Source organism: Cibotium barometz, chromosome 2, assembly GCF_041138505.1.
Source record: "Cibotium barometz isolate CiBa-2024 chromosome 2, ASM4113850v1, whole genome shotgun sequence".
In the NCBI taxonomy this organism is placed as follows: Eukaryota; Viridiplantae; Streptophyta; class Polypodiopsida; order Cyatheales; family Cibotiaceae; genus Cibotium; species Cibotium barometz.
The window spans coordinates 22,287,321-22,312,309 of record NC_141047.1 but is presented as its reverse complement, the minus strand read 5'-3'; the positions used below and the strand labels follow the sequence as shown (position 1 = coordinate 22,312,309).

At 47.9% G+C, this 24,989-nt stretch overlaps 1 protein-coding gene across 2 annotated transcripts; it reads left to right on the top strand.

The window, feature by feature from the left end:
• Positions 1–940: 940 nt before the first annotated feature.
• LOC147640817 (nucleosome assembly protein 1;2-like) lies at positions 941–24,989 on the top strand. 2 transcript variants are annotated; one of them, XM_086815734.1, is made up of 14 exons: positions 941–965; positions 1,050–1,189; positions 2,557–2,600; positions 2,688–2,783; positions 2,983–3,075; positions 22,815–22,902; positions 23,032–23,093; positions 23,182–23,307; positions 23,411–23,469; positions 23,614–23,791; positions 23,927–23,970; positions 24,062–24,260; positions 24,467–24,487; positions 24,619–24,989. In XM_086815734.1, exons 2-14 carry the CDS (start codon positions 1,120–1,122, stop codon positions 24,670–24,672), a joined length of 1,134 nt encoding a protein of 377 aa, XP_086671860.1. In that variant the 5' UTR covers positions 941–965; positions 1,050–1,119; the 3' UTR covers positions 24,673–24,989. The 2 variants fall into 2 exon arrangements, with proteins under 2 accessions (XP_086671860.1, XP_086671869.1); XM_086815743.1 differs by lacking the exon at positions 941–965 and having other exon boundaries at positions 2,566–2,600.

Sequence of the window (24,989 nt, the reverse complement as noted above, 5' to 3'; positions counted from 1 at the left end):
TCATAATAGTTGATCTATGATCACTACAATTGGCTAGGGTGGGTGTTTGGGAGGCATATCAAAACTATGAAGTGTGTCTTGTTGAGCATACATTGATTAGTTTCTTACTCACTTTGGGCTAGAGCTTAAGGCAGTAGGAGGTGCTAGATGGCTTGATGGAACACAACCACCAAGATCTCTGAGCAAAGATTTTCTTATAGAGCTAGACAAAAGCAAGAAGATTGTGGTTAGGAGAAACGTGTAGTTATGTTTACCAAGTCCAAAGCGCTTCATAGGGCTATCTAGAGATAGATGCACAGTTTGTTGCCTAGAGGGTCATAAGAAGTGATAATGAAATTGCCTAGAGGGTCATCATCATGAGGAGTGATAACGAAATTGTTTTCTAAGATTGTTGCTACTTTAGTAAAGGTTAAATTTCACCTTTGACTTATTTTCATGCTAGTAAGCAATTTGAAATCAAATTTTAATATTGTTTTCTTGTGTCATTCCATGGAGTCTCCTATGTTTCTTTGTAATCCATGGAGTCATGTATGTTTCTTTGTAATAACATTGAGAATGAATTGTCTATCTGTTGGTGCTATGTATGCTTCGGTTTGCCCTGTCTGACCTTGAGAAGAGGTGGAGTGCAACACATACCTTTATTAATCAAGAAATTGTCACTCAAAACCTTCATCTTAATGATGGTTAGGCGATTGACTTGTACAAACAATGGGTTTGTCGATGCAAGTCCATCATCTCACTGCTCTAGATGCGTTCACGATGCGGCGTCGTTTCCGTACAAGGAAAGCATAATCACTTCATAAATAGTGGTACTTACCAAATTTGAGTTCAATCATGAGATGCAAAAACGAGAAACAAGTTAAGCATTCTAGTCGATGGCCCATAATACATATCGGGTGTGAGTAATGAAACCCTAATCTAACTGATCCGGACCTAACCTGGGCTCGGACACAACCACAGAAAGGGTAGGCCGTTTCGCGCCAGCGGTGCATTAAAAGAATATATAAACATTTTACATTCGCCCATCTCTTCTCTTTCTTCTTTTGCAGTCTTCTGCCTGTGTGTGGGCGCCCAGAGGAGGGGCAGGCCATCTTCTTCTTCTTCTCTTTCTCCTTCACCATGAGTGGCAGCAACGACAACGCCTCAGAGAAACCCTTCGCCATGTCCGATCTCGGCTCTGCTCTTCCAGGTGCGCCTTTCTTTCCCTGCTTTCTGAAGCTTTTTTTCTTTAGGGTTTCTCATCCCTGCAGACTCTCGTCTTTGAGACTTTTAAATCAGCTTATCATTGTGATTCTAGGGTTTGACATAGCTAATTTCAGGGTTTGATGTAGCTCAGCACTATGTTCTTTTAGGGATTGACATAGCTACTCACTGTAATGAGCTGTCTAGGGTTTAGCACAGTGGTTCAGTGCATCAAGGTGTTGAGGGTTAGGGTTTGACACAGCGAATATGTTGATAAGTTGTTTAGGGATTGGCATGTCTGCAGTGGTTACTCCCCAGCAGTGGTTACTACACTGAAATCCTCTTTAGGGTCTGTCATGTGAGCTGTATTCATTTATGCATCAAGTTTCTGTGGCAGTTGGTTTAGGATTTGGCATGCCTGCAACTGTGTATCAAGCTTCGACAGACCCATCAGTTAAGGGTGTCATTAGAAGGTTTCTTAGGGTGTCGCTTATTTGCGATTTCTCAGTCTCATCACAGCAGGTTTTTAAGGGCGTCAATCACTTGCAACTTTCAGCCACGGTATCAATTTCCTCAAGCAGTTGCAAGGGCTTGTGTCACTACAGCAGTGCGTTGAGTTCCATGAGCAGTTTTTTAAAGGGGTTTTGAGCTGCCTTCAGTGATCAGCTCATCAAGTTTCATCAATGGGTTTGACAGTCAAATTGGTGCATTATGTATCATGTGCAGTTTCTCTAGGGTTAACCAAACCTTGTTGACACGTATCCTCAACACTCAACCTTATCTGTGGGTTTGGAATACTTACACCATAAGTTAGTTAGTCCGCCTAATGCAGTTTTTCTGAGGGTTTGGAATACTTACACCATCAGTTAGTCGGAACATCACGCCCACCTAATGCTGTGCAATCTTGTTGGCAAGCTGTTTCTCTATAGTTTACCTCTCATGCAATGTTTATATCTTAAACATGCAAATGAGTGATTTTAAAGGGGTGAAGGCAGCAACTTGATTTGTCGTGGTTTGCAAAGTGCAATTCTAGACACTGGGAGTTTCGTTTCATGTATGCTAACGATGTACATGATGCATGTAATCATCAGCGTATTTTCTTCCCAATGAGTCGGGCTGAAAAAAGAACCTGCCTGTCTGAGGGAGACCATCCAGGCTGCCGAATAGGGATGAGTGGGCAGGTTGTCTGTCCAACTCCCCACCTTTTCTATATGCGAGGAGTGTTCTGTATCTTGCCTCAGCTCTCTTGTTGTTGATATCTGTGGTTGTCAGATTTATCCTGTTTTGATGTATGTGTCTGCTCCTGTTTAGTTTCCTTGTGGCATCAGCTCAGTGATATGGTCTCTCTCACCCAGATTTGGCCTTTATGTTTAGGTCTTACAGCGGCAGATCGTGCAGGGCTTGTAAATGTCCTGAAGGTAAGATCACTTTTCTCATTTGTCAATGTATACCAAAAAGAAGATATTACTGAGTAGTTCCCTTACTAGGATTTTCTTTGATTTCAGGACAAGCTGCAGTTCCTTGCAGGACAGCAATCAAGTGCTTTAGAGGCACTCACTCCCATTGTGAGGAAGCGGGTAGCTGTTCTGCAGGAGATTCAGGTATTTGTTGATGTAGTTCTTTGGCAACCTTATTCTATCAGCTATGTTCTTTCGTTGTCAATTAACTTCTTGGCAGGCAGAGAATGTGTGGGTAGAACATGGACCAGTTGAGGGAGAGCCCATTACCAAGCATGTTGGTGTATGTTTTTGCATCATTTTTTCTTAGGCTATACAGCTTGGTTGTCTGTCTTTCTTGTAGGCTCAACACGACGAGCTGGAGAAGAAGTTTTTGGAAGAAAGGGATGCCTTAGAGGCGCGCTACCAGAAGCTCTATGATCCTCTGTATACCAAGGTTAGCAGATGTCTCCTCCGTCTTCCAAGTTGTTGTTTTTCTTTCTTATTGGGATTTCTGCCTTTTTAGGATCCACATGTGCAAGGAGGTATTATTTCTATGGATGTAGCATCACAAAAATGGAGTGGTCTTAATAAGGATAATTGTTTGTTGATCGAATTAATGGATCTAATTATATCAGGTGCCAGGGTTTGAAACCTAGACCTATGTGTTGGCTGGTCAGGTTGTTGCCTCTTGGCATTGAGGCCATATTAGCAGTGAAACACATTTCATACTTTAACAAACCCACTACATACCTGGTGTTTCAAATTGGAGATTGAAACACGTTTCAAAAACCCTGCATTTTTTTTAATGTATGCTCTTGTGACTTGTCACTGTTTGAAAGGACTAGGAGGCAATGAATGATTTGCATGATAGAATGTGTGTTTTTTACACTGAACCATAGTTGTCAAGGCTACTGAATTTTGTGGCATGAAGGATATGAAGGTATTCAAAGTGAAGGGTAGAGAGGCTACTCCAATCACTGTAAGTTCTGGCTGCTTTGGGGGTGATGAATGTATAGCTTGGGGCTCTGTGCTGGTTTGCTGCTATTGGGGGCTTTTCTTCAGGGTTCTGCAATGTGTGCTTATTAAACTACTCGATCTCACCCTCCAGGTGTCAGAGTGTCTGGTTTCCCACGCTTTGATGTATGGTCTGCCGCTGTCCTGGGGTCCAGTAATCTATCCACTTTTCATTCTCCTCATAGGCCTATTATCATCTCTGCTCAATCGCCCCAGTCTTTCAACAACACAGGCCCGGTAATCATCCACCCTTAATTGTCCTTATAGGCTTCTTATTTGTCAAGACCTTGGATCTCTCTAAGATGCAAACCTGCAAAACAGACATAGGAAAATGCAGCAAACCCTAACCCTAGAGAGCAAGAAGAAACAAGTCGGGTGCAGGCACACTTGCCACCCAACCATGCTGATCATGACTCGATCAGCCCCACCGAGCCCGACTAGAGAACCTCGTGGAAACTGCCAGCACCCTTGCAAGCCAAGCCACACCTCATGGCGTCCCATACCGCCGGGTGATCGCCTGCGTTGCTAGCTCCACGCTCTACATCCCCACTGGTTGGTGTGTGACTATGGCCTTGGCACTCCTTATATAGGCTCAGGGAAAAGTGCTTGCCAAGAAAAGCACACAAAAGCAAAAAGTGATGTTGTTGACCCATGTTCCCATGGATAGCACTCTAGCTCGTTATCTGCTTGCTTGTCCCTAGCATACACATGACATACTCCCCTTCCTCAAAGAGCTCACTCTTGAGCTCACAAAAACTCACAAGTAGTCAACTCGCAACACTGGAATGACCCCCTATCGGTCGAAATCCATAGACTCGAGGACAATCCTACCAAGAGATCAACCTGCTCGAAAAATATCCCATGAGCATGAAATCCTAGGCAAAAAAGCAACATCTGAGTCAAATGAACCATGTGGGTAACTCTACTCTGACAATGCTACCAATACCCAAGGTAAGCAACATGCTTCCAGTACCCAAGGTAAGCAACAAATGTCCCATAAAGTTGTACCCAACAAAAGTATCTTCCATTTAACCACCATGCTTTAATCTCGATGTCCTCTGCTTTGGGGAAAAGCTGAATACTCACAAAAACTCACAAGTAGTCAACTCGCAACACTGGAATGACCCCCTATCGGTCGAAATCCATAGACTCGAGGACAATTCTACCAAGAGATCAACCTGCTCAACAAATATCCCATGAGCATGAAATCCTAGGCAAAAAAGCAACTCTGTGTCAAATGAACCATCTGGGTAACTCTACTCTGACAATGCTACCAATACCCAAGGTAAGCAACATGCTTCCAGTACCCAAGGTAAGCAACAACTGTCCCATAAAGTTGTACCCAACAAAAGTATCTTCCATTTAATCGCCATGCTTTAATCTCGATGTCCTCTGCTCTGGGGAAAAGCTGAATACTCGGAAAAAACCTAGAATCTACTACTGAACTACAATAGTATCTTCCCAAAAGGGGAAATATCAAATCTTCTTTCGAAACTCGAAAAGATCAAATACATACTTCCAAAACTCGGAAGCGAAGTCAAATCTAACTTCCCAAACTTAGAAAGTAAAAAATATATGCTTTTCAATCGCAAAAAGCTACAAAGAAGCTATGAGTATCGAGAACAACTATTCCTACAGACATCGGTATGACTCAAGATAGCATCTCTGTTGGTCATGTCCGACCGGACACTCTTGGCTAGTTCAAGTGTGAACCCAGCTTACTCACGGGCACTTTTTCCCTGTGGTTGGATACGGGTTTCTTCCCCGTGTGAACACACTTATGTGTGTTAGGCACCTTACCCTAGGCTTTTATGTACTCATTGTACTTTGTTCCTTATCATAATTGAGTACGTTTTCAGCACCTCCCTCTCTCACGTTTCCTTGCTTAAGCTTTTTGCGTGTGTGTGTGTGTGTGTGTGTTTGTGTACAGGCAAGCTCCCCCAACCCCAACATTGGTATCAGAGCACGATTAGGGTTAGGTTTAGGGTTTCGCCCACTTGCTTTGCCCGACTCAATCTGTTGTACACTGCCTTGCGTCGCTTTTACCTGTTGCCCTAACTTTTGTGTGCCGACCTGTTCCGCCCGACTATCCTTGGCGAATTTGCGTCTGCCACGTGTCAACTTCATCACAACGATCACAGCATTGACTTGCATCTTTTGGACAATGTTGACTTGCATCTCTTTGTTGTCGCCCGACTGTAGATTTTTTTTTTGTGCATGCCTTTTGCAACTCCTTGAAATTTGTGTCGACTGCAACAATTCAGTATTTTATTATCATTTCTATAATTTTTTCTAAAATTTAGAAATTGCTAAAAAATTAGCAAATTGGCTGCATTAATTTTGGGGCTTTTCACAATTGAGCCTAAAATTGCAACATTGGCATTGATTTCATTAGATTTGGTGCGTAATTGCACTAGAAATTTGGAGATTTTGCAGAAATTGACACTATTTGCAGGTCTACTATAGACAATTGCAGGCATTTTTGGTATTACAGGTACATTTCCTTAGCATTGGGGCATTTCTCCCAATTTTTTGGATGTTACAGCATTGATACAGGTGATAAAAGACACATTTGGGGCATTTTCTCCAATTTTCAGGTGTCTCCGCATTGGATTACTTTGCAGATATTTTTGCTCTCCAATTGATGTGGTTTATGCCTGTGTATCGAGCAAACACAGTGGTACACTTGAATCATATTGTAGTTGATGCCTTGATTCAGTCACACTACTTGTTTGTAAGCATTTGTGATAACCATGTCTGGGAATACTAGTGATTTGTTTGGTATGCTCTCCATTGATGATAAGTTGGATGGCACCAACTATCCTATGTGGACATATATGATAAAACATGTACTAGTTGCAAAGAATGTGGGTCTATGTATTAGGGACTGATGTCAGGCTTTTTGTTCCTGCACGAGCAGCAAGTACTTCAGGCACTATTGATGTAGGTGATGATGTATCTTCAGGTGGTGCTACATCTTATGCACCTTTGCCACCCACTCCAGAATAGCTAAGATGGGATGCCAAGGATGCTCATGCACATGCTTTGGTTGCCCTTCATGCAAAAGGTTGGTTATATTGCACATTCATTCATGCACTTTTGCTAAGGGTGCATGGGATGTACTTGCTTCTTTGTATTAGGTTCGCAATGAGGCTCGTGTTGCCTATCTTTGCAAGAGGATTGAGTTTGAGCATATGGATGAGGGTGATTCAATGGACAAGTTCCTTACCCGCATCAAGGATTTGCGAGAGCAGCTTATCAACATTGATGAGGTCATTCTAGATAGTTCACTTGTATCTATAGTGCTTTAGGGTTTGGTAGAATCCTTTCGGGGTTTTGCTACTACTCTTCGTCTACTCATGAAGGGTAATCCAAACTTGTATACCTTTGATGAGTTAGTGACCCTTTTATTGGAGGAAGAGCAGTCTTGTTCTAAAAGGACTACTATGCCTTTTGCTAATTAGGCATTTGGTGCCTTAGATCGAAACAAAGGTAAATTTGGGACTTCATCTAGTGGTAAGCCTAAGGGCAAACCACCTGCCCATTCAGATTGTACTCCGTCTAAAGAAGGTGAAACCAAGAAAAAGAAGAGATGCAACTATTGTAGAAAACTTGGCCATCTCATTGAGGAATGCAGGAAGTGCATTGAGAGTGAAAAGAAAAAGAAGCAGCAAGGTTTGGCTGTTACAGTGGAAACTAAAGAAGAGGCTAACTTTGCTCATGAGGGCTATGCATTAGAATTTAGTAATTACATGCAGTTTGCTTGCTTCTTGTATGTCTATCTCAGCTGGAGATTGGTACTTTGATAGTGGTGCTTCTAAGTGCATCACTTCCTGCAGGGATCTATTTGCCACTTTGCAAGATTCACCTCCAGGTGGCATCGTTATGCGTGCCAATGATGCCTCTTACTCCATTAAAGGCATTGGCAATGTGGAGCTAACCCCATGTAATGAGGACAATTTTACTCTTAGTGACACTTTATGTGTACTAGGCGTTAAGAAGAATCTCATTTCTGTTTCAGCCCTTGCATTATCGGGGTTTAAGGTTCAGTTCTTTGACCATTGTTGCTCGGTGTATGACAAAAGAGATTTAGCTTCTCTTGTGCTTTTTGGAACATCATGCAGTGGCTTGTATAAGCTTGATATGTATGACAGGAGTACTTATTCTCATGATGCTATGGTTGCATCCACCTCGTGTGTTGACTCTTGAGTGACATTGAGTTATGGCATGCTCGGTTTGGTCACTTGAATTTCCCATCTCTTGTACGCTTGCAGAAGCAAGGTATGGTGCATGAGCTTCCTCCTATGCAGGTTCCATTCAAGCATGTATGTGAGGGATGCATTCTTGGAAAGATGTATAGGAATTCCTTTCCTAAAGATGGTACTATGAAGGCTGTCCTTCCATTACAGCTCATTCATAGTGATCTTTGTGGTCCCATGACGGCTCCATCTTTTGGAGGACACTTGTACTTCATCATGTTCATTGATGACTACACTCGGTTTTGTTGGGTGTATGGTTTGAAAGTGAAATCAGGTGCTTTTGTAGCTTTCAAAGACTTCCCTCCCATGGCTGAAAATGCTTGTGGACACAAGCTTGTCACATTGCATACAGATCGAGGGGGGGAATATTTGTCAAATAAGTTCACATCGTTCATGCAGTTACATGGTATTTTCCATCAATGTACTATCCCCTATACTCCTCAGCAGAATGGAGTTGCAGAGAGACGTAATCGTACACTTATGGATGGAGACGGCATGTTGCATGCTCAAGAGCAAGGATCTACCTAGTAAGTTTTGACTTGAGTTATGTGTGCCAATTATGCGCTTAACGGTTGCCCCATTAAAGCCTTGAAATCTATGATTGCCTATGAGGCATAGAATGGCAGGATTCCAGTGGTGACTCATATGAGAGTCTTTGGGTGTTTGGCATTTGTGCACATGCCCACACAACAAAGACATAAGCTTGATGCTAAGGCAATCAAATGCATTTTCATTGGTTATAGTACTGAGAGTAAGGGATATAGACTCTATGTGCCTAATACATGCAAGATCATTGTGTCAAGAGATGCTATCTTTGATGAATATGCATCTCAGCCACTCCTCTCATGTACAAGACACTCCTCATGTACAAGATAGCCATCTATTGGGCCGGAAGATGTGTTTGATACTTAGTTGCCTTTATTCAATTCAAATGTGGATAATGTAGAGCTAGTATTGGCTCATTTACAAAAAATTAGCAAAATGAGTAGCTGAACTTGCCCCAAATTGATCTTGACATGCCTCAGATTGATTGGGATTCCTTGGGTGATGCAATGGCAGAGGAAGATGTAAATACTAAGGAGTCAAAAGCTGTTCCTAGATGGCTGGTTGAGACTTTACGTGATAGCAAACAATCTACATTTATGCCAGGTTGTACACGTGCTGCTTCTTGCATGCATCTTCACTTTATGTGGATACAGCTCTTGTTGCCACCGCTTGGAATGAGGAACCTATTTCTCATGTTGATGCATTGGAGGATGACAATTGGGTGGTAGCCATGTGTTCGGAGTTGGACTCCATTAACAAAAATGGTACTTGGGAGTTATGTGACTTGCCTCCTGGCAAGCGTGCTACTGGCACAAAAAGGGTTTTAAAGCTAAAGCGTAAGCCTGATGGTTCAGTGGATCGCCTTTGCTCCCACTTCACGTATGACTACCATACGTACTGTTATTGCATTGGTTGCACACAAACAATGGCATGTTCATCAGTTGGTTGTCAAAACTACCTTCTTGAATGGCAATTTGCAAGACGAAGTTTATGTATCTCAGCCTCTTGGCTTTGTTCAAAAAGGTGCAGAAAGAAAAGTATGCTGTTTACATAAAGCACTATATAGTCTTAAATAGGCTCCTTGTGCTTGGTACCACAAGATCCATGCATACTTGATTGCTAAAGGGTTTTAGAATAGTTCAGCTGAGAGTACACTTTATGTTCGCCACATTGGGAAGAATGTTCTCATCCTCATTCTTTATGTGGATGACATGCTCGTCATTGGCCCCGAAGAGGGTGATATTTCAACTTTTAAAGCTGATTTGTAGCATGCATTTGATGTCACAGAAATGGGGCATTTACATTACTATTTGGGCATACAGTTTATATCTGTGAGGGGGGTAGCATGTTATCTCAGTGCAGATACGTTAAGCAGCTCCTTGAGCGTTTTCACATGACAGGTTGTAAACTTGTTTCTACTCCTATGAAACCAGGTCTAAAATTGTCACTTGAGCATGGTGGTGAGCCTTTTGATGTTGCCACCTATCAACAGGTTGTGGGATGCCTTATCTATTTACGCTCTACTTGTTTGGACATACAATATGTAGTTTCTCAGTTGAGCAGACTCATGCATTGTCCGAGCACTATGCATTGGCAAGCGTGTAACCGTATCTTTCGCTATCTTAAAGGCACCGCAAACTTTGCCTTGTTCTATGGCAATTTTTCTACATTATGCTTGCTTGCATTTACAGACAGTGATTGGGCAGGTTGCTATGACACGCGAGTGTCAACTAGTGTTAGGGAAAAGTTTGAAGCTTTCCGCAAAGCTTTCAGCTTACAGCCTCTACCAGGGTAGTCTGCTACACCTTGTCTCCGTTCACACCATTCACTTGAGGGGGGTTTGTCGGTCATGTCCGTCTGGCCACTCCCAGCTAGTTCAGGTGTGAACCTAGCTTACTCACGGACACTTTTTCCTTGTGGCTGGACACAGGTTTTTTTCCTTGTGTGAACACACTTATGTGTGTTGGGCACCTTGCCCTAGGCTTTTATGTACTCATTGTACTTTGTACCTTATCATGATTGAGTACGTTTCAAGCAGTCCCTCTCACGTTTCCTTGCTCAAGCTCTTTGCGTGTGTGTGTGTGTGTTTGTGTACAGGCAAGCTCTCCCAACCCCAACAATCTTTGTATAAGAAATCTATCTTTCAAAAGTGAAAAATAGTCGTGTGTTCGTAGGTGCAGAGTCCGAAGGAGATTTGGACACTTTGGCATAACCTCGGCAACATGTGATGGATCACGGCGTCCCATACCACCATAATACACCACACCCCGTGCTATGATTACTACAACACTAGTCTGTGGATCTGACTAATGAAATACCACAAATTGAAACAACTGCTCGAAAAGTTGAACTCTAATCGAGACTAGGGACCATAACTCGGTCCAGGGAATAGACAACATCTGCACGCATACACAAATAAATAAAAACTTCCCTGACTAGTGTCCTAGTCAAAGCATCGGTCTAAACCCATCAAATCGTGGAAACTAAATGTGTTTCCGAATCTTGCACTCTTACGAGTTAGTCTATGAACAACCATAGGTCTAAATTGTTCGTGAAAAAGTAGGCCTGAACACTCGTAATAGGTTGGATCCATGTACACCCTCCTATTGAGCTGAGCTATTGCGACGCCCAACAAAAATGTGACCTACTGGTGTCCCATACCACCAGAATGTTCCCGTGAGGGACTTGCTCTGCAGTCGGCCTCAGCTATGTATGAGTAGCAGGTGTGCGTCAGTACTAGATCCAGGCTCTTGATTGGCGAAGGTAAAACTAGAGGAACATCATAGCTTTAACTACAATAAAGCTAAAAAGAATTACATACCGTAAGGAGTTACATGATGATCTTGTTATGCAAATTGACGTCCCACTATGTAATCTTAGTCTTGATGTGTCCAAACAGAAATCCCTGTAGTTGTCGTATGAGTGTGGTCAACTATTCCTTAATCCTACACATGCCTTGTAGGTATGGCCCATCAAACCAAACTAATGATGGTCATTCGAATTAACTGCTAGGTTTCAAGGCTGAGGTGTCAGTGTAATAGCATAATATACTCTCGTGTGTGTGTGTGTGTGTGTGTCCGTCAAGTTCTTGGAGTAAGAACTCTTGGGTGTACCCCGGAAGAGATGTGTGTACTTTCATAACACCATACACCATTGTGCTTTTACTGTTAATCCCTATCCAGCATGTTTGTTGCATGTGAACCTGGACACATACCTCATAACACGCTGGTCCAAAACTGATATAACAAAGCACGTGCATCTGAAGCTCGCAAGTACAACGCAGAGTCCCATACACATCCCGGACATCTCGGAGAGAAGAATTTGAGGAGAGATCTCGGGAAGACCTGTCACCGTCTCTTGTTGCTGTAGAGCAGTCCACTAACGGTCGTCTGTCCCCCGTTTGATGACCCACGTGTGGCTGTGTGGGAAACAACCCAAAAGCTTGGCTGCCACACCCCAAAAGGGTCTCCCACCACCAAGGCAGTCTGAATGTGGCTGTTACAGGCCCATAATCAGCCAAGGCAGACCACATGTGGACTAGTACAAGCCCACCTCTGGCCTGGCCCGCACGTCAGCAGCCGAAGGGTCTAGTTAAAACTGATAGCCCTCACATGCCGATGCTATGGGTATCGAAATCTGCCCCAAAACTGTGGAAAAACTGGCCCATAGACTGATTAGAACAGGCTCAAAAGTGCCTATGCCCCTGGACAATCCAAAAAAGCAGAGAAAAGAGAGTTTCTTGTGGGCGTGAGAAAGCTTTTTTGCCCCGAAAAAACTGATGATGTTTTCTGCACGAATTTCAAAAAAAAAGGGGTTTTTTTTTGCAAAACCCTAGCTCGTAACCCAAAAAAACAGCAGATTTTGTTTTTTTTTTCAAAAAAAATATATCACTGTTTTATGGAAAAACTGCCTATAAGTTTATTTTTTTTTAAAAAAAAAACTGGTTATGTTTTTTTTCAAAAAACTGGGCAAGAACAGCTTGCAAACTAAAGCTGCGCGATGCTCTCTCTCCCACATTGCTGCTGATGAGCAACGGATTGATCCTCTCTTCCTTTCTCGCTCCAACACACACACACACACACTGTTGCAGAACAAGGAAAGATCTCACCCGTGTCTTTCTTCTCATGGTCTTAGAGCCGCTCTGATACCACTGTCAAGACCCTAGATCTCTCTAAGATGCACACCTGCAAAACAGCCATGAAACACAGGAAAACGTAGTAAACCCTAACCCTGGAGAGCAAAGAAGAAACAGGTCTCGGGTGCAGGCACACTTGCCACCCAACCATGCTGATCATGACTCGATCAGCCGCACTGTTTTATGGAAAAACTGCCTAAAAGTTTTTTAAAAAAATAAAAAAACTGGTTATGCTTTTTTTTTTGAAAAACTGGGCAAGAACAGCTCGCAAACTAAAGCTGCGCGATGCTCTCTCCCACATTGCTGCTGATGAGCAACGGATTGATCCTCTCTTCCTTTCTCGCTCCAACACACACACACACACACACACACACACTGTTGCAGAACAACGAAAGATCTCACCCGTGTCTTTCTTCTCATGGTCTTAGAGCCGCTCTGATACCATTGTCAAGACCCTAGATCACTCTAAGCCCGAGCTAGAGAACCTCGTGGAAACTGCCAGCTGCCTTGCACAAGCCAAGCCACACCCCCTGGCGTCCCATACCGCTGGGTGATCACCTAGCTCCACGCTCTACATCTCCAATGGCTGGTGTGTTGACTCTATGGCCCTGGCACTGCTTATATAGGCTCAGGGAAAAGTGCCTGCCAAGAAAAGCACACAAAGTGCCCTAATTGCGCAGAGTACTGTGAATTGGCCATACAAAAGCTTTCAGGACTTGCTACAATCATGAAGACACCTAGCTGTGAAAAAATAAAATGTGTGGATGCATTATATTAATTGAGGCACTATTACATCAGTCTCTTAGTTTGGGAAGCAATCACAAAGGTGGTGGGCTGATCCCTTCAGTGCTAGGTGTTCAGTATGGGCATTTTTGAGCAAACCTGGAGCAAAGTTCGAGGGAGATATATTGGATTTCTTAGACATGGGGGAGATGGGAGTTGGGAGATTCAAGGGGCACATAATCCTTTCTCCTTCAAGGCATCTGCTGGCAAGAACAATAGCCTGACTTGATCATAGTCATAGGGGACGTGGGGGACGGACCCCTGGGACGGGGGAACGCCGTCCCATAACGCGTGGGAACGGAACCAGACAGGGGACGGCCAGGGGACGTGTGAGCCCACGTTGCAACAAGTGGACGGCGATTCCGGGACGGCGGGACGGTTGTTCGTGTGGGACGGAGCTGGACGGGACGGTCAGCGGACCGTTGTGCAGTCGGCCGTTGCGCCCTGTAGCCGTTGGGCGCCTAGCCGTTGAGCAGCCCTCCCCACTTGGCCCATGGCTATAAGAAGAGCCCCCATTGGCAAGGCTCAAGCAAGGCTCAAGCAAGCCTCAAGCTCAAGCCTGAACGCTCCTCAACTTTCAAGGCTCAAGTGCAAAGCTCATTGGCTCAACACTCCTCAACTTTCAAGGCTCAAGACTCAAGTGGGCATTGGGCAACCCGGCAAGGCTCTAGCTCTCCTCAAGCTTTAAGACTCAAGTGGCATTGTGACCTTGGGTAAGTTGTAATTTCAAGTTGTCACTTGTAGTCTTGTTGCTCTCCTACACTCACCTCTTGCTTTAGCCTCTCCATTGGCAAGCCTCTCCTACATCTCTCTCCTACTCTCACCTCCATTGCTCAAGGCTCAAGCCTCTTCTACACCTCTCTCCTACACTCACGGTCTCACCTCCTCTTGCTTTAGCCTCTCCTACATCTCTCTCCTACACTCACCTCCATTGCTCAAGCCTCCTTGGCACTTGTCTCCATGGCATCTTCATCGCGACCATCCCCTACACCTCGTTCCGGCGGCGCCAATACGAATAGAGGAAGGACCGAAGGTTGGTCTTGGTGGGAAGAGGTCAACTCCGATCATCCCGGAAGTGGAGGAGGCTTTCGCCCATGGTCCTGCAAGCTATGTCCATATAGGCGAACGGGTGGGGCGGATAAAGTGAGAGCTCACCTCTTGCATGAGCCCGGTCATGAGGTCCGATTTTGTGATCAGGTCACACCGGAGACGAGAAGGAGACTTCTTGAACGTGTTGCCGCACATGAGGCCTTGCTTTGCAGGTATAGGAGCTTTCAGGTCTCTTATGGAGACATGGATGCACAGGATGATCGCTTCAAAGTTGGGGCTGCTTTGTGGTGGTAAGATTTTGGTTTGGATGGACCTGAGCTTCAGCATCTAGATGCTAGCCATCCGCATTCTCAGCCAGGCAATGAGTTCCTCTTGCCTAGAGCAATTTTGGAGCTCATACAGTCACATTGCATCGAAGAAGAGGAACCGTCTTGGGGTGGAAGGGGCATGATCTAGTCTTTGTGAGTGCAAACTTGTGAATGCTTTGCAAGAGTGCAACTGCAAAGGCTGATGCATTTACCGAGTGGGAGATGTCTCAAGATGATGAGGAGTTGGAGGAGCAAGTGGAGGACATCTCTATGGAGCCTGCAGGCATTGCAGGGACCCATGATTGTGAGGCCAGCACTTCACATGCCCCTTGAGGCTTTTTGACATATGTACTACTCTAGTGATAGTCTCTTTTTTGTATGCCACTTACGTGGTTAGGGCCTAGGCCTTTGCCCTTGTCTTTTGCTTTAGCCTTTGGCGACTGGGTCCTGGGTGCTCGATCTCCTTTTTTGTAACACCCATTTTTTTGCTAGTATGATTTAATATTGATGCTTTGGAAGTGTAAAGTGACTTTGTTTTAGTATTGTTAAGTTTCTTAAATGAGTGCTTACTTAAATTGCATATTTTGTATGCCGTCCCATGCCATCCCCCGTTCCCCGTCCCGGTTCCCAGGAATCCCTGTCCCCGTTCCCCGTTACGTTCCCCGTCCCATGTTACTATGGACTTGATGCATCTGCAAGCAAAGGAAGGGAGATGGTAAAGCCACAACGGTCCTTAATGTAATGCTCTTTGGTAGTAGGGAGTGGTTCCGCATCTCACACTGTTTTGCAACGTGAATCTATTTTGAAAATTTGTAGTGACAATAGTATTTTTTTTTTTCGAGAAAAGATCCTTTCATTAGTTATGTAAAAAAAACGCCCGTAGGGCTACAAAAGAGATCTCTCCTGCTCCTAATAGAGAGAAGAGCAGTGAATACATCATGGCAGCCCGGGAGACTCTCCCTAGGTGCTGCAAAATACAAGCATCAGTCTAAAGGACTGAGCGGCTAAATCATACAATGGGGGGGGGGAAGAGCCAAACAGGTGGCCTGTAGTGCCAACGGGGGGATCCCGTGTGTAGGGTGTAGAACGGGCCGCAGCGCCAAGTGGTATGAAAGGCCTGGCGCCGTAAAATCGCCTCATCCGAGTCTCCCCGGATGCGGTCGTACTGTCCTCGCAGGGTGTGGATCAACTCCTGCCAAATCCCCCGAACAGTCTCTGCTGGTGGCTCTAATCTCCCCTCAAAGGCCGTGAAGCACCGGGCCCTCCAGGTGAACCAGATGGTGAGGCTGCTGAGGAGCTCCCATCGTAAATCCCTCTCCTGTGTCCAGCTGTCGGACGAGAAATCCGGTGCCGGAACCAGGCGAGGCTGGCCCCTAATAAATCTGATGGCCTGACTGCCCTGCTCCATCTCATAGCCCATAGCAGGCCCTGACGAAGTCGACCAAGCAGCGGCACCCCACGTAAACATACCCTCTGGAGAGAGGGGGGCTAGAATACGCAGCATCCGCAGCCAAATCTGCTGTGCCTGAGGGCAGTCCCAAAGGCAATGTCTCTGTGTCTCCATAGGGTGGCCGCATCGGACGCAGGCCGCCGGAAGACCGCTATAAACAAGCCAAGTGCCAACTGCTGAGCCCCTGTGGGCGACCAGCCACTGAAAAGCCGAGATCCTGCGGGCCTGTCGACTAGCCCAGAGTCGAGCCCAGAAATCCTCCAGGAACTCCTGTGATAGTCCCTGCAATCGCCAATGCCCCGCTGCCGCTGAGAAACCGTCCTCCTCGCCGTCAAAATATGCCGTCCCAGCCGAACAGTATACTGGAAAAATGTGATCTCTGTGGCCTCAAGGGATGCATAAGGATCATGCCACTCGTACTCTCCGGGGTCCCACTGTAGCCGGGCCAAGGGGCGCGCTGCATATGCCCATATACGCCAATCCGGGAGCACGTCAGCAGGGTCGGGGTCAATATGCCACTTCCGAGAAGCGGCAACCACTACCCGAATCCTCTGAAAGGTGCACTCTGCAACCAAAGGCGACTCCACCTCCACTCTCTGGAGTCGGCCCTCATCTTGAATCTCATAATAGAGGCATCTGCCATCCTCAGTGCTAGCTCTGACAGCAATCAGGATCTCCAACTGTGTGAAGGCACCCATCCACCGTGGGGCCACTGGCTCGAGAGGTGTGAACCACTCCTCTGAAAGTGCCTCCTGAATATCAGCCCTCATAATCAACCCCCCTCTGAAGTGACTCAGCCTCTCCACCTGGGTCTCCTCTGGTAGACTGCAGAAAGCCTGCCAGTCTCCAAAACTACGAGCTGGGCCTGCCGCTAAAGGTCCCCAGGCTAGACGAGGCCGAGAACCCAGCATATGACCCTGCTCTGTATGAACCGCTGGGCTCCAGATGAGCGGCTGCCTGGCCCGCTCCTCAACACAAGACGGAGGCCGCTGAGAGAGCCCCGGTCTCAGCAGCTCCCAAGCTCTCAGGATACTCAAAGCAAATCTGTCCTCCCATCCTCTACTGAGGCCTGTCCTCCTCATCTCTATGAATATCCAGCGAATCTCTGGTGCCCAAGTACCCCCTGCAGGAGGCGCCCGGGCCTGCAATCGCTGCAAGAGGAGCTCTTTCCAAGGCTCAGCGCCTGGAAGCAACCCCCGAACAATAAGCTTCCCCAATAAGGCTCTACTCTGATCGACTGGATCTATAATGCCCAAACCGCCCTGAGCCAGCGGGAGTGTAATAACTGCCCATGCAACCTTTGCCCGAGCTGGCTGACCGTCCCGCCCAGACCACAGAAAGTTCCTGATCAGCCTCTGTACCTGGCTGATGCAAGAGCTCGAAAAAATCCAGCAAGACGTAATGTACCACATAGTCGCTAACAGCACCTGATTTGCCACCACCACCCTCCCAGCCAAGGATAGTCGAGCTGTACTCCAATACAATAGCTTCTTCCGAATGCTCAGAAGAAGCGGGGCAATCTGCTGCTCAGGTGACAAATCGAGGCCAATCTGGCATCCCAAATACCGCACTGCTGTGCCGGGAGGAATCCATCTAAAACCGGGGTCCGGACTCCATGCCGGAGTGGGAGCACTACTGATCCAAAAGGCCACTGTCTTGCGCCAATTGATCAATGCTCCCGAAGCTGCACTAAAAACCTGGAGCGACTGCTCTGCCCGAATAAGATTGGCCTCTTGGCCATGCAAAAATAAGCCCGTGTCGTCTGCAAACTCAGCATCAAGCAAATCCTCCCCCCGGACTGGGAGCTGAAGTCCTCTCAAACCAACCTCCTCTGCCGTCAAATACATACTCATAGCCTCCGCAAAGAAGAGAAAAAGGAAAGGGGCGAGAGGACACCCCGGACGGACTGATCTGGTCAGCTCAAAACTCGGCCCCCGACCTCCTGCAATCAGCACCTGGCTGCGAGCTGTGGAATACAAAGCTGCCACCCCTCTGATCCATCCTGGCTCAAAGCCCAGGCGTAGCATAGTGCCCTCTAAGAATCCCCAATCAACTCTATCGTATGCCTTCTCAAAATCGAGAAGCATCACGACCAAGTCCTCGCCAAGAAACCTAGCTCGGGCCGTCGCCTCCCAGAAAGTAAAGATGTTGTCAAGGATACTGCGCTCCTTGACAAATCCTGTCTGAGTAGCATGAATCAACTCCCCCAGGAAGGGCTGGATCCTCAAACTCAAGGCCTTTGCCAAGACCTTGTATACAGTATTGAGGATCGTAATAGGCCTCCAATGCCGAATGTCATCCGATACTCCCTCCTCCTTGGGGATAAGATAGATCAAGCCCTCTGAAAAGCTCTGCGGCATCACCCCAGTGTCCAAAACATGCTGAAAGCCCCTGCGGAGGCCTGGCCCCAAAAGGTCCCAATAGCGCATAAAAAAGGCCGGCGTCAGTCCGTCCTCCCCTGGGCAACTATGTCGCGGCAGGACCCTCAAGGCCTCGGCAAGCTCAATCTCTGACAGAGGCGCACCTAGAACTGTGCGCATATGGTCTGTGACCCTCCTCTGCACATGGGCCCACACAGTCTGTCTGCATACATCTCGATCCTCAGTGGCTGGCTCCGCTGAAAGCAAGTCACGATAAAAAGCAGTGGCAATGGCTCTGATCTCCCCGACCTCAGTAGCTATCGATCCATCCGGTCTAGCAAGCTGGCGAACCCTTGCTCGCGCATGACGGGGTCCAGTGATCTCAAAAAACTCCCCAGTCACTCTATCACCAAGCTGCGTCCACTGAGAGGCCTGACGACGATAGTAAAACTCATGTCTCTGCTCCTCTGCCTCTCTAACCTCCTGGCGTGCCTGGCTCAGCTGGGACGCCACCCACTCACATGCAGGCTGCTGCTCCTGAAGGCACTGTAGCGAAGCAAGGCTGCGTCTCAGCCGTTGCTCCCGCTCGCGAATCTCTCCCAGTCGTGTCAAAGCTGCAGCGTGTAGAAAAGAGCTAAGATCAATGAGTCCCTGGGCACACTGGCCCGCTGCATCCTGGTCAGAGCACTGACTATCATGCCAGATCCTCTCAATGTCCTCAGCGAGACTGGGGTCTGCAAGTACCCTCTCTGGGATCCTCAACTGCAAGCTGGGCTCCCGTGTCCCCTCCTCCAAAGTCAGTATAACTGGCGCATGATCTGAAAATGAGGTGCCAGCAAGAATGCCGACGGAGCCCCCTCGCTCCCCCAACCAATCGCCCACATAAAAGCGATCAATCCGAGATAGATTAGTCCCTCCCTGCCGGCGATCCGACCGAGAGAAACTAAGACTGTCCTGAGACCGGGAGAAAGCCCCATGCTGCCATGCATCAGTGATCCTCAGTGTCATACAAAACCGGTCCCAAGCTGCAAGCTCCGTGCCGTGCACTGTAACATGACTGCCTCCCACCCTATCTGCCGGGTCCTCAAGCATGTTGAAGTCTCCCCCAACACACCACTGTGCGGCCTCTGGCAATGCATCTGTAACCTGAGTCCAGAACTCTGCTCTGGCACTAGCATGATTGGGCGCATAGATGTTGAGCACACCCAATAGCTCATCATGCATCCTCAGAATGACATACTGTGCTCTACCAGGCACAATGATCCCTCGGTCCACAATGGCCTGCCGCCATGCATCTGCAATAACCATGCATACTCCTCCCTGTCCACCCAACGGACCAAACCCTGCAGACCAGAAAGTGTCCCATCTACCAGGCATCACCGAACCATATCTCCGGATCCTGCTCTCACCCAAGTGGTGCTCCTGCATCATCAGAATGTCAATGCTGCCACCAACCAGACATCTCTGTAGCTCCTGCCTCAAGCAGCCTCGATAGCGTATAAAGTGTGCTCCGCCAAGGCCCTGTACATTCCATGAGATGATCCTCATGGATGTCCTACTGAGGTGGATGCTGTCTCAGCCGTACGGCGGGCCTTCGCAAGCGGCTTGGATGGAGAGTAGTCCCCATCCGAACGGCTGCGAGTCTGCCCACCCGGTGTACTGCAAGAATCCCGGATCAGGCGCCAGTGGCTGTGACCCATGGCGACTGCCTCCTGCTCTGACATAGTAACCTCGTGAATGCTCACATATCCTGGGTCGCGCGCCAAATCTGCAACTATGCGCACGACCAAATGCCGAATCCCGGATGTATCCACACCCCCGGGATCCAAGACAAAATGAGCCAACTCCCAAAGTCGGCCTAGCACATCTGTAACCTCCAAATCGCTCATGTGATGAGAAAACTCAACTGCCTGAGTCTTCAACGTGCTGAGAGCGAGCTCTAGAGTCCACTCCCGGTCACAAGGTCCACATAGAGGGAACGAGAAGGCCACTGCTGAGTCTAGTGCCTCCTCCCCGCGGGCCGGAGGTATCACTACATGCACTCGGATGGGTGCTGGTTCATGGGGGCCCTCTGCTCCAAAAAGCCGTGTGAAGGTATAATCAAACGCCGCCGAGCGCTGTCGAATGCCGAGGCGACTCAGCCGACTACGAATAGATGAAATCCGTGAGGCCCTAATCGGCATAGGTCTCCTCTGTGATGCTCGAGCGAGGTCAGTGCTCAGCGCCCTCCAGACTGCAGGTGAGCGCCAGGGAGCTGCCAGGACCTCCCGGGAAGGCGAGGCGGGCGGAGGGGGAGGAGGGGGAGGCGAGGGAGGAGGAGAGGGAGCCGCTGCCGAGACCGGAGCGGGGGCGGGAGGAGGCGATGGTGGAAGCGAGGCGGTGGGAGGGGATGGGTGTGGGGGAGGTGAAGGAGGGGGAGCTGGCATCTCCTGGTCCTCGGTCGCTGCAGGGGTCTCCTCCTGAAGGGGAGCAAATCTGTTCCTCACGGGAACCCAGTGAGGCTGAGACTGTGGCTGCTGGTGCAGCGGTACCTGGGCGTGCTGCTGTGGCTGTCTCCCTCGACGGCGCCCCTGTCCAGGCTGCCACTCCGAGGTCTCTGTGGCCTGAGCAGGTGTCCCTGAGGCAGCCTGCCGAGCCGAATCTGTGGGCGGGCCATCCGTGGCCTGCTGCTGTGGTGAGGGCCGAGGTCTCCTGCGAGGGCAGGCCTTGGCCAAATGACCGACCTGCCTGCAAATGAAGCACTGGTTCGGGAGCCCCGAGAACTCCACTCTCTGATCTATCCACCCCCCCCCTATCCTAGGTAGCTGAATGACCTTAGGAAGGGAGGAGATGTCAGATACTAACACTCTGACCGAAGGTAGCCCAGCTGCTCTGGCCACCACTGAAGCTGCTGAGGGGCCCGTCTCAAGAACCGAGCCCACCAGTGCTCCGAGCCTGGAGAGGAGCGGAAGATACTCCCGGCGGAGACCAGGGAAACAAACTGTAATATGGAAGAGGCGCTCTCCCTGCTCCGCCGCAGCTGGGTCAAATCCATGCTGCCAAGGCCTGAAGAAAGCCCGAGCACCCCTGATATCCAGAGGACTCATGGCAAGGACCTTGGCAACGCTCTGGGCGGCCTCGAACTCGATCTGATAATGTCCCCGGCCCAAGAGCTGTACATCAAGGATCTTGCCCACATCTGCAAGAAGGCGAGCCTGAAGTAGATCCCTGATCTCCCCTCTGCTGGGGCGAGTGCCGACTATACGGCAGATGGTGGAGTGAGCCTGAAGGCGTTCCACCTCTGCGGTGAGGCTCGCTTCCTCTTCCGGCGAAAGAGAAAGCCTGATGGGGAGGACCTCGGTGGCGGGCGAGGGGGCTGCGGAAGAGTCCCTCTGAGGCGAGGCGGGAGGAGTCTCCATCAGAGTCTGAAGCTCAAGCGAAGGCGAGGCGAAAGCGGAAAACCTGCAAGAAGCGGGCTGCACACCAAGAGGCGGAAGGACGGAAGACGAAGAGGAAAAATAACAAAAACCCCCAAGGGGTGAAAAGCAGCACGACAAAGGAGGGAAGGGGGGGGCGGCGAAAAGAGGAGAGGCCCAGAGGGGGGGGGGGCGGCGACAACGCGAGAAGGAGGGAGGCGGGGCGCTGCTGAATGGAGGCGGCGAGAGCAGGCGGAGAGGCGGGGGGGCGACCAGGCGGCAGCGGGGGGGGGGGGGGGATGACGAACAGGCGGCAGCGGGGGGGGGGGGATGGCGAACAGGCGGCAGCGGGGGGGAACAGGCGGCAGCGGGGGGGTGATGGCGAACAGGCGGCAGCGGGGGGGGGGTGGCGAAATGGCGAAGAGGGGGGCGCAGCGGCGAGGAAGGAGGGGGGGGCGGCGCAGCAGCGAGGAAGGAGAGGGGGGGCGCAGCGGCGAGCAGAGGGAAGCAAGCGGGGGGCGGAAGGAAAACAGGCGCGAGGAGGGGGGGGGAGCGAGGGTGCGCAGAGCAGGGTGAGGCGGGGAGCTTCAGCGAGCCAGTCTCCAATCTTTTTTGCGCTTCTTGCGATCGTCTCACCTACAAGCAGTTAGACAGCAAAAAATAGTTGTAGAGGATTAGTGACAATAGTATTGCCTCTCTCTATATTTGAATAGCCTGCTGATTGTGCAATCATGCATTATTTAACAGTCAGATTGAAGCCATTTTTGGTATTCTCCTGGAATGACTCGTTATCCTTGTTGGCGTGGTGAGGGGGGTGTGAATTTGTGTCAAAAAGAAAGATTGTTTGTATTTGTTTTTCTTATCGCTTCATGGTGCTGCTACCAATGCTGCAGCGCTTTGAGATTGTCAATGGTATCATAGAGGTTGAAGGTGCGGCAGCTGAAGATGCCACGGAGTCAGCTGAGGCAAACAAGGGTGAAGGTTGGTTTTCTTTTCTTATTACATGGAGTTGGGCGCATGCTTAGTTCAGTCTCTTTTCATTGATTGCCTTCTTGCTGAGGCTAAACTCAGTTTGCATGCATCACTTGACAAGAGGTTTTTGTGTTCTAGAAAAAGGAGTTCCCGAGTTTTGGCTGAATGCTATGAAGACAAACGACACTTTGGCCATGCAGGTATAGCCCATAAAGTATTGGGAGGTTTGAAATTTTCTGCTGCACACTGCTTTATTGTTGTTGTTGACTCGATGCAGTTCTGGTGCAGATCACTGAACGGGATGAAGATGCTTTGAAGTTTTTGAAAGATATCAAGTGGTCTAAGATTGATGATCCGAAAGGATTTAAATTGGAATTCCTTTTTGATGCCAACCCGTATTTCAAGAACACTTTGGTAATACATACATGCAAGTTTTTTGTAATTTGACAATGTTACTGGCTAAACAAATTCAGCCACTTGACATGGTGATATGCGTTCTCTTTATGCATGTGTTCAGTTGACTAAGACATATCATATGATCGAAGAGGACGAGCCAATCCTGGAGCGGGCTATTGGGTATGTGGCCAAGCTTGCTCTTTTGCACTCCTTCATATGAATGCAGAATTTGTTGTGGGATTTGGAATCATTGGTGTTTCTGATCTCATTGAGTTTGCAATGTTTGTGAGGGCATTGCTAATGGTTAAGGTTTTGAAAATATAGGACTGAGATTGAGTGGCATCCTGGCAAGAACCTGACCCAGAAAGTGTTAAGGAAAAAACCAAAGAAGGGCGCCAAGAATGCAAAGCCTGTTACCAAAACTGAAACTTGCGAAAGTTTTTTTAACTTCTTCAGCCCTCCGCAAGTACCTGAAGATCATGAAGACATTGATCAAGACACGGTATTGGACTGGTGTTTAGGTGTTTGTATGGAAGATATGTGACAATTATGTGTTGTTGGATATCTATGTTGATGTTGAAGGTTTCTCTAATGTGACCTTGTAGTGTGACGGCGCTTTTTCTGTTCTTGTCTGCAGGCTGAGCAGTTACAAGATGTCATGGAGCAAGATTATGACATTGGGTATGCACTGATATCACGCACATCCTTATTTTTTTACACAAACCATCCAACATGACAATTGCTTGTTGTCCTTGTCATTGATGTCCTGCAGGTCTACTATCAGAGATAAAATCATCCCACATGCAGTATCTTGGTACACGGGAGAAGCTTTGCAAGGAGAAGAATTCGAGGATGCTGATGAGGAAGATGAGAGTGAAGACATGGAAGAGGAGGACGAGGATGAAGATGAGGACGAGGAGGATGAAGATGATGAGGATGAAGAGGATGAAGACGATGGAAAAGGCAGAAAGGTGCTGTGATACTATCTCACTTTTTAAGCTCGTACATGGTTGGTTATCTTATCATCTTTTAGAGAGGTCGTCTACTTATGCTGTTTAGAGAGTTGTTATTGTACCACTTTTTTAAAATGCCCTGTCTGTTCATGTCGGTCTCAATGGTCCATCAAGTGGATGTTACAGAAGCATTCGATTTATTAGTGTTCTTTGCTGTTTTGCAGCGGTCTGTGCCTCTCTCAAAGGTGAGCTCTTTCTCGACTTGTATGCAATCTTGGATCATGCTAGGACAGTAACTATTAGAGCTTCAGGGCGGTAGAGCTGTTTTTTGGTTGTGTGTAGGAACTCAAGGCAATGTGTTGGTTTTTATCCACAGGTTGGGCAGAAGCCTCCTTCAGGCGAGCAACCCCCTGAGTGCAAGCAGCAGTAGCCTTCATGTGGATGATCATCCAGTTTACTAGGTTTCTCAGAGGCTGTGGTCTAAAGTAATATTTTTATTCGATTGTGTTGATTTTTGAATTTTTGAGTCTGAAGACAGGCAATTATTCTTCAAGCTCTTAAAGCGGTGTTTGTTGTACAAGAGGGGTGCTCTATAAGTCAATCATTATACTGGCTCTAATGGCATTAGTGCTCAAGGTTGATATTTTAAAAGACCTTGGCCTCCTTAGGATGCCCAGTTCTTCTAGAGGTGGAACAAACAGTTTTGTAGGTAATGTTATCAAGAAAACAGTGTCAGGTTGGTGTTGA